This window comes from Squalius cephalus, assembly GCF_949319135.1.
Source record: "Squalius cephalus genome assembly, chromosome: 5".
NCBI classification, from domain to species: Eukaryota; Metazoa; Chordata; class Actinopteri; order Cypriniformes; family Leuciscidae; genus Squalius; species Squalius cephalus.
The window spans coordinates 44,585,837-44,595,375 of record NC_137126.1 but is presented as its reverse complement, the minus strand read 5'-3'; the positions used below and the strand labels follow the sequence as shown (position 1 = coordinate 44,595,375).

The 9,539-nt window shown below is 38.2% G+C and overlaps 1 protein-coding gene across 1 annotated transcript; it reads left to right on the top strand.

Annotated features, from left to right (window-relative positions):
• Positions 1-232: 232 nt before the first annotated feature.
• hscb (HscB mitochondrial iron-sulfur cluster cochaperone) lies at positions 233-7,501 on the top strand. The gene is made up of 6 exons (XM_079872512.1): positions 233-612; positions 919-1,015; positions 4,710-4,799; positions 6,745-6,889; positions 7,131-7,178; positions 7,283-7,501. The coding sequence occupies exons 1-6, from the start codon at positions 293-295 to the stop codon at positions 7,375-7,377; spliced, it is 795 nt and encodes a 264-aa protein (XP_079728638.1). The 5' UTR covers positions 233-292; the 3' UTR covers positions 7,378-7,501.
• The last annotated feature ends 2,038 nt before the right edge of the window (positions 7,502-9,539 follow it).

Sequence of the window (9,539 nt, the reverse complement as noted above, 5' to 3'; positions counted from 1 at the left end):
ATGTGGAAGGGAAAATGAATCTGAGTTAAGGCTGAGTCAATACTGAGTTTTATTTTAAAGCATGTTTTTTAAAACCTTGTCATAAAATGACTCATCTCAGATACTGTCTCATCCTAGCAATTACAGTCATTACTCACAGATAACTACAAAAAAATAATATAATACATTAAAGTCACATAAATTCGACGAAGCGTTTTAAAAATACAAACTTTTATTTTGACACATTTTTGCTGTTCATGACAGGAAGTAGCGCAATCTTATATATTCGCCCGTTTACTCCTGTGGTTTAACCATGATAACTCTATACAGGCTCCGATTTCTGTCAACATCTTTCGGATTTAATCACGCACACAAATGTATATCAGACGCACAACGTCTTAACATTGTCTTACAGTCGTGTTTTGCTCCAGAAAGAGCGACCAGCTCTTACAGTAGAGACATTAAACACTGGAATGCAGTTAAAGGACACTTGAATCTGAAATCATTCAGCACTGTTACACTCAACAGACTCTGTTGGAACTGCGGATCTTCAGTTGCATTATTTTTCTGTTCCTCCTGTAATGCGATCCAACCTGCTGATGACAAGACTAATTATTTTGACATTTTAAATATGTGAGTTAACTTGTGATTTAGTTTATACATTTTTGTTATAGTAATGAATGCATCACTTATGGAGTCATTGTTGCTTATTCTCTGCCTTGGTTCTGAACTTCAAAAAAGTTGCTTTCTTTCTTTATTTTCATTCCTCAAAATCCATAACATATAGTAGTTGATAATTAATTACACTGATTCAGAACTGTACAGATACAGATTTTGGTTTCAGAGCTTTAGACTAGATTTCAAATGTCATTGTATTTCATCTTCATTATAGTTCACATCCTGACATATATGTAATTGAACATATTTGTCTTTTCTCAGTGAACAAACATTTTCTTTGGACACCCACAAACTTCAGAAAAGATACTTGGAGCTGCAAAGATCTCTCCATCCTGACAACTTCGGCCAGAAATCATTGGTAATGGACAATATTCAGGGCTTGACATTGACATGGCGTGTAACACAGTCACTCCGACTAGACACTTTGGCGGGTTGAATTTTATATATAATATATAGAGTTTTCAATTGTAGTCTTTTAAAAAGGCATCTGAAATAATAAACTAAGTGCAATAGTGTTGTCAAAAATATAGATTTTTCAATATCAATAGTTATATATCTGAAATGCTTCCAATACTCATTTTCCGCAGAACAGAAACATGATACCACCAGCTGGGCTTTCTTTCTCTCTCTTTCTCATCTCTCCGAGAGCGAGTTACACACAAACCTGCCTCCCTTCACTTATTCGTTTCATTTGCTCCGGATAATTATTGTTGGTGTTACAGGGCTCACTCCCAAAGTGCAGCACATAAAGCCGTCTCAGTACTTAAAGTAATTTTTCGCTTCTTATTGCGCTTAAACAGTCAAATACACACAAAATAATGTCTTGGCAAGTATGCCAAGTAAACAGACATTTACATCGATAGTCTGGCGTTATAATTTATTTGCTTTTGGTGTACTGTGGAGTGGGTAAAACTGTTTTTAATGGCAGGCTAGCAGATACCATTGACTCGCGCTAGCCTAGCACCGGCGAACTATGCAACTGGAAGTACTGGATGAAAAATGTTGAAAACTGTCTCCACTGATAAATAACACCCAGGCTAACTTGGAAATGAGGTCCGATGTCCAAAATCCTGAACCACCCCTTTAAAGTGACAGCAGCCTAATATACCTGCTGCCAAATTATGAGATAATATAAAAAATATCTATATGTCAGTTTTTTCCCATTGTATCGATGTCAGAATCGTGGCCAGTGAAAATGCTGAGTGTAACTTTGTAAAACCACCTATAGAAAAGATTGAACCTTTTAAGAGCAGTGTTTCTTTTTATTTTTCTGCTTTTAGGTACTTTTTTTCCTATTGAATATTTCAAACAAAAAAAATTTATTCATACTATTTATTTATACTATGTATTTATACACTGATGAGCCAAAACATTATGATCTCCTGCCTAATATGCTGTTGGTTCCTCTGCGTGCTGCCAAAACAGAGGTCTGGACTCTACAAGACCTCTGAAGGTGTCCTGTGGTTTCTGGGACCAAGATGTTTGCAGCAGATCCTTCAAGTCCTGTAGGTTTTAAAGTGAAGCAGCTGTGGATCGAGCTTGTTGGTCCAGCACATCCCGCAGATGCTCAATTGGATTGAGATCTGGGGAAATTAGGGCAACACCTTGAACTCTTCCTCAAACCATTCCTGAACAACGTGTGCAGTGTGGCAGAGTGCGTTATCCTGCTGAAAGAGCCCACTTCCATCAGGGAACACCATTGACATGAAGGGTGTACCTGGTCTGCAACAATGTTTAGGTAGGTGGCCTGTGTCACATTTCTATATGCATTGATGTTGTGATGCATCTTCCCATTAAAATTATGTGACTTCTGCCACAGTAAACCTTCTGTTGGCTCAGACCAAACGGGATAGTCTTCGTTGCACTCGTGCATCGATGACCCCTGGCCACCCAGCACCCTGTCGCCGGTTTGTGGTTTGTCCCTCTTCGACCACTGTTGGTATATTCTCACCACTGTGGACCAGAAGCAACACACAAGCCTTGCTGTTTCAGAGATACTCTGACCCAGTCGCCTTCACATAACAATTTGGCCCCTGTCAAAGTCGCTCAGATCTTTATTCCTGCATCTAACACGTTGTTTAAGAGAACGGATTGTTTGCTTACCATGTAATCTACCCAGACCTTAATATGTGGCATTATTAGGAGATGATCAACGTCACCTGTGGTGTTACATCCAGAGACGTATTATTATTACCATAATGTTTTGGCTCATCTATATGTGTGCATATGTATATATGTGTGTATATGTATATATATATATATATATATATATATATATATATATATATATATATATATATACACACACACACACACTCGTTCAAGTTTTTTCTTTCTTTCTTTCTTGAAAGAAATTAATACTTTTATTTAGGAAGACAAAAATTAAATTGATCAAAAATGACTGTAAAAATTTATGAAATGTTACAAAAGATTTCCATTTCAACTAGAAAAAACTTTCTTTTGAACCCTGAAAAAACATATCAGTTTCCACAAAAATATTAAGCAGCAACTGTTTTCAACATTGATAATAAGCATAATAAGATAATAAGCTCATTTCTTGAGCATCAAATCAGCATATTAGGATAAACACACACACACACACACACACATACAGTTGTACTGATACATCTTCTGATGCACCAGGGCACATCATCAGTGATGTATCCTGAGGTCATCGGGTGTTTCGGGTCTCTCGAACATCAGACACCCTCACTCAGGCGACCCAGCTGAGGTTGATCAAGCCTCAGCTTGTGCCCTGGCAGCTCAACCATGGTTCCGCTCTCTTAATCCAGAGCCACCTAGAGGCTTTCTCCGCTGCCTCTGTGCTGTTACAGATGGCTCTTCTCCTCCTTTCACCTGTGATGCCGAGTCCAGTATATGCCCTACAGAGGGACTGTCCAGCAAAGCCTCTGCACCCTACCTCTACAGGCAAGCACCTTGCCTTCCAGCCTTGTTCGTGGCAGTCGCTGACTAAGTCCTGATATTTCCCCTTTTTCCGCTCAAAGGCCTCCTCCATTCGCTCCTCCCATGGCACGGTGAGCTCCAGCATGACAACATTTTTTGTTGCCTCAGATACCAGGATGATGTCAGGTCTGAGTGAGGTCTTGACTACATGCTGGGGGAACTTGAGCTGCTTGCCCAGGTCTACTGACAGCTGCCAGTCCTGTGCAGTTTGGAGAAGCCCTGATGTTCCTTTCTTTGTACCTGGCTTTTCTCCGGCTCTAATGAGAAACATATTTACATATATCAGATATATATAAATGAGTTGTTGTTAATGGTGATTCTCAATTATTTTTTATTTAAATTAGCAGAAATTAATGATAACCACAATGATTCACCTTCTAACCCTTTTCTTTAGAAACTTAACTGTCACACTCTGTAACCAATGTCCAGGTCTATTTTGCTCAGATATAAGGTATTGTTCATATAAGGCAGCAGACAGTTTTTTAGTGATTGGTTCATGCTTTGCGTGTCCAGTTGGGTCTCCTGACAGCAACAGCAAGCTGGATGTGGATTCTCCAGGCTTTGGCAACTCTTGACAGCTGAAAATGTTTCTCATCTGCAAGTCATTTCGTTTCTCACCTCGTATTTCACCTGACGAATCCCATCACAGCTCAGACCCTCAGCATCTGCCCACACAGCGAGATCCTTCAGGGAAAAAAACCCACACAATTATCAGCATTGCTGGGGTTTCGCTTTTTGACAATTCTCCTCATTCCCAAGAGGAAATCCTTACCACAAACAAAAGAACATGTCATGATATCTTAAAATGAATGTGACGACAGCACATAATTATATAACGCTTGGAAAAGTTAGAAAACTTGGGTGACTATATGAGTATTTTTTATTGTACCACACTTCCTTTGTTACTCCATAAAATCTTAAGTTGCTTTATACTTCGGAGCTTTGTGTATTTGTGCGATTTGTGCCTTTAGGGGCTGTTGAAATTGTTTTTGTAGCTCGTAAGAAGAATGGAATACGACAATTTTCGACAAATACGACATTTCCAACATTTAATTTGGAATGACTTTGTGGTCTGATCCTATTTACAGAAAGAGCAGGAATATTCAGAAGAACAATCAGCACTGGTGAACAAAGCCTACAGAACGCTGCAGAAACCTCTGAGTCGGGCCGTCTACATGGTAATTATTTGTTTAGTAAATATTCGTTGTGTTTATGGCATCCGTAGGTCGTATACACTGGCCCAAAAAATATTTGGACACATAAGCTACACTTAAATTGAATCTAGTATGCACATTTTATAAGAAATACCCAAGCATACTTTTCAAATAAAGTATTTCACATAAAGATTTTTTTTTATTGATCAAACAGTGGATATACTGTTCAATATGAATATATTGTGACACTTAAATATTTGTGAATCATTTATATAATAAATTATCTATTTAATTTATGTATAATCTATTTATTTATTTATTTTTGCACAAATGATAAGGAAAAGTGTGGTAGAGAGAAAAGCTCCTGCAGTGCAAATTACATTTCCTACTTGTATTTGATATATTAGCATCAAATCCAATAACATAAAAATTTTTTTTTGGAATAGTTCACCCATAAGACTTTTATTCATCTTCGGAACACAAATGAATATATATTTTTAAAGAAATCTGAGAGATTTCTGCCCCTCCATCGAGAGTCGATTCACCCAAAACTATGACGGTTTAAAACGTTCATAAAGAGATCACAAAAGAAATCCATTTGAATCAAAACATTTAATCCAAGTCTTCTGAAAAGACATGATCACTTTATATGATGAACAGCACTCAAATATGGTAAACAGAAGCTCAAGCATGCTTGCTTGATGTGTGAGAACCAATGAGGTTTATTCTCACGTGTCACTCAGTAGGGCTGTACAATCAATTAATCGCTTCTAACATAAAAGTCAGTGTTTACATAATGTGTGTGTATATATTTCTGTGTGTATATACAGTATACACACACAAATATATAATATATATATAAATATAATAATATATATATATACACACACACATATATTATGTAAAACAGACATTTATGTTAGATGCGATTAATCGCGATTAATCGATTTTACAGCCCTATCACGCAGTACATTTGAGTCTCCAAAGTTTTGTTCTCATGTGTCAAGCAAGTACGGTTGAGCTTCTGTTTACCATATTTAAGTGCTTTATATCTGTATCCGAAATCCCACACTTCCCTACTGTATATAGTACACAGTATGTGACAAAAGTAGTATGTTCGAATTCACTGTACTCATTATTAAACAGCAAGCAAAAAGTACCCAGATGACCTACTTCTTCCATTGAGATTCTGAAGTATACGATGTATACGATACGTAAAGTGCATATGATGGACACTTTACTATCCCATGAGGCCACGGGAGAGGATTTGTGAATGTACGGTGAATCACAGTAAAGTGACGTAACTGATGCTGGTAGGTCACATGATAATGACAGCATGACGGATGTAGTACATCCAGATTATATTCATTCTACTCACATTTTAGCGGTCGTGAAGTAATTACTTATTCAGAATAAGCACCTACTCAAGAGAGTATGCTATTTTAGATGCAGCCTATGTATGTTTGCTAATCAATGTTTAAATGTGTATCAAAGCCTAAATTAAATCTGTTCATTACATAAAGCAATCATGTCTCTTCAGAAGACTTGGATTAAACCGCAATATGGATTCAATTTTTTGAATGCCATTAGAATTTTGGGTGAATAGAGTTTCAATGGAGGGATAGAAATCTCTCAGATTTCATTAAAAATACCTTAATTTGTGTTTCGAGATACGTGAAAGTCTCACGGGGTTCGGAACGACACGAGGGTGAGTGTCCCAACTAGCCCAAATACATTTTGTGACCACTTCATATATAAACAGTTGCCATTTTCTATATTTTTACACTTTGCCATGCACAGAAAAGTGAATTCAGTTTATCATGCTATGTGGAAAAACATGCGCCCTATGTATCTGGCAGTTTCTATGACTATTGAATCATATGTTGTAGTCTGTTATGACTGCTGCCAAGAGGCCGTAGTGCTGTTTGAGTAGCGCTCTACCCTCTGTAACCTGCATGTTCTGCTCCAGCTGGAGCTGCGAGGGGTTTTGCTGGAGGAGGGTACGGACGCCACCGCGGACCCCCAGTTTCTCCTGGAGGTCATGGAGATTAACGAGAGCCTTGCAGAGACGCGGAGCCAAGACGAGGTCCATGCTATCGGGCAGTCGGTGCGAGGTGTGTAGGCCAGAAAGAAAAGCTCCAACCGGAAATGACTGTTGAAATGTTGCTCTGCGCCCACTCGTGTCACTCGCAGCTTGTTTATGTGACTGTTTGCTGCCCTAGATTCATTCCATCAGGAAGTTCAAGGCTCTGTGGTTTTATGTTTGTGATTTCACTGCTTAAACATTGTGCTTATTTGTGAAAGGATGGGAGCACTTCTGCTGGTTTTATACTGTGTTTTACTTCTTTTCACCAGAGAAACTGAAAGGCTTGATTGAACAGATGAATTCATCCCTAAACAAAGGTATTTTTCACTCTTTCTCTTCATGACCTCCCAAATTTGACAGAAATACACTGTATTGGAAAATGGCTGTTTTTGTGTTTGCCTCACGAGCCTCTTTTTCTCAGGGGATCTGCTGACCGCCAAAGGGCTTTTAGCCCAAATGAAGTACTTCACAAATATAGAGGAAAAGGTAAAAGACAGAATTACTGAGGTTTTCTGAGGGACACATCACCGCTCATTGAGAGATTTCATGCTTTTACTCTGAAGTTTTTATAGTAGTATTTATTGTTATTAGTACAGATTGTTGGATTATTGTTGGTTACTGAATAAAGTACATTTATTTTAATCTTCTGTCAAAAGCTTTTTTGTGTTAGCAACAATAATAACCCTGGTCCGTAGCACATATTTTAATAGCTTACTTTGGGTAATCCCCAAAGCTATAAGTTTACACCTGGTATTAAGATTCATTTTGGTCGATCGGATCACAAGTGGCCGACGCTAAATACAGGTGTAAACTGGGTCTAAAGCGCTTTAAGCTTGTCCACTTTCAACCAATTCCAGAGGTAGTCGAAAATGCATTCGTCCGGATTGCTTTCGTAGTGTAAATGCTCATGTGGTCGAATGTGTTCGAACAGCCACAAAAGACCGTCTACTCTCCGCCAACTGACCTAATGCGTAAACATTATAGGAAGAGCGCTAGCCAGACGGGATTTAAACTTTGTCGGCTGGAGACCCAAGTCTTTTTTTGAAGACGAAAAACATACCCAGCACAATGTTCTCTCACCGTTCCTGATTTCTAACACGCACTCACAGCGTTCGGCATGATCTTGCAGCCATCAGAGCAGAAATGAAAGCTGATGCTCTCCGTATGTTTTTCCGTCATCTCCTGACATGTTCATATGTAAATTGCGCAAGCTTATTTTCCATTACATCTAAAGATCTGAAAAAACCCATACATTTCCCCGCCCATAGCCCCTCCCCTCAAAGAAATCAGGACAGAAGTGGTTGAAAGTGGACAAAAGAGACGGATTAAAACATCAGGTGTAAACGGGAATGTGTCTTCCTCATCTACTTGTGATCCTATCAACCAAAATGCACCTTAATACCAGGTGTAAACAGGGCCTAAGTGTGTGTAATAGTCATGGCGATGCTTGCATTACTTGCAAACATTCTCTTAGATGCCGTTCCATAAAGAAAGTGTAACTTTCCCCAGATAATACTTCTGCTTTCAGCGTCAAACTGCGATTGGCTGATGCCACTCTTATTTGGATCTGCCCATTTGGGAGAAGCGAGGAAACAGGAAACCCACAAAATGATGAAACCACTACAGTTATAAAACAAAACTGTGCAAGACAACAAGATTAATTAAGCTCAATCCCTGTTTGAATCTTTAATGCTACTTTCTAGACTTGCAATCTCTGCGGTGCGCTTTATGATAAATGCGTCTTATTTCTCTCTAATGTGGGCTGATTCATTAAATTGTAATTGGAGCTGGATTTGTGCTAGATGATGACATTACTCTGGACACAGTCTGACATCAGTCTCTTATTAGATAGCGCTTCGACAGAATTTCTTTATTGCGCCAGTTTGTACAGTCGCTTATGATGTGGAATGAATTAAATTACATCCTAACGCACTTATCGATCCAGGATTTATGAATGTGTGTGTTTATGTGAAAGGCAGCATCAGGGAGGGAGAATCAAGGTGTGATTTCTAGAACTGAAGATGCCTCTTTTGAGCTGCAGGGGGAAGCATGTCACCTCACTATGGAGAATGTAGGTAGGCAGAAAAACTCACAAAGGGTGTAAATTGTGTTTCTGAAATGCTTGTTCTTAAGCATGCATATTTCTCTTGTGATGAAGAGTATCGCTTGAGTAGATTTTTAATTAGTGTATTCCAACACTTTGAATTAAATATGTATAGAATGCATGGTTTTTAGTTCCCTTAAGATGGAAAATCAGTTACAAATCTTCCATTTTGTGCTTTTTTTCCCTTCACTGATCAATAATTGGACATTTCATTAGTTGTGTTCTCTAAGATACACACTGTCGCTCACACTTGGGGTTTTATGGTATGGACATGAATGATGCCTCAAATCATGTGGCTTGTTGAGAAATACATTTCTGAGTTTCTCAGTGATTGTACTTATAAACTTCAAAAAATGGCTGAAAGAAATCCCACAGACTTAAACTTAAAAAGGGGCTGAACCCATTTTTTTTTTTTTTTTTTTTTTTTTACATAAAAACACTAGAAATGCAGCATTACCGAAAACCTTACAGAAAAGTCACCTTACACCTTAACATTGCATTAAAGTATGTAGTTTTATGGAAAAATACTATCAAATGTATGGTTTTTGCAATTAAAAAACTAATGAATTACCAT

Excerpts from the sequence above, each read along its gene's own strand:
- hscb (XM_079872512.1), top strand. The coding sequence starts at position 293 with ATGATAACTCTATACAGGCTCCGATTTCTGTCAACATCTTTCGGATTT. Across the intron at positions 4,800-6,744 it reads TGAGTCGGGCCGTCTACATG|CTGGAGCTGCGAGGGGTTTT; the intron begins GTAATTATTTGT and ends GTTCTGCTCCAG. Across the intron at positions 6,890-7,130 it reads TATCGGGCAGTCGGTGCGAG|AGAAACTGAAAGGCTTGATT; the intron begins GTGTGTAGGCCA and ends TCTTTTCACCAG.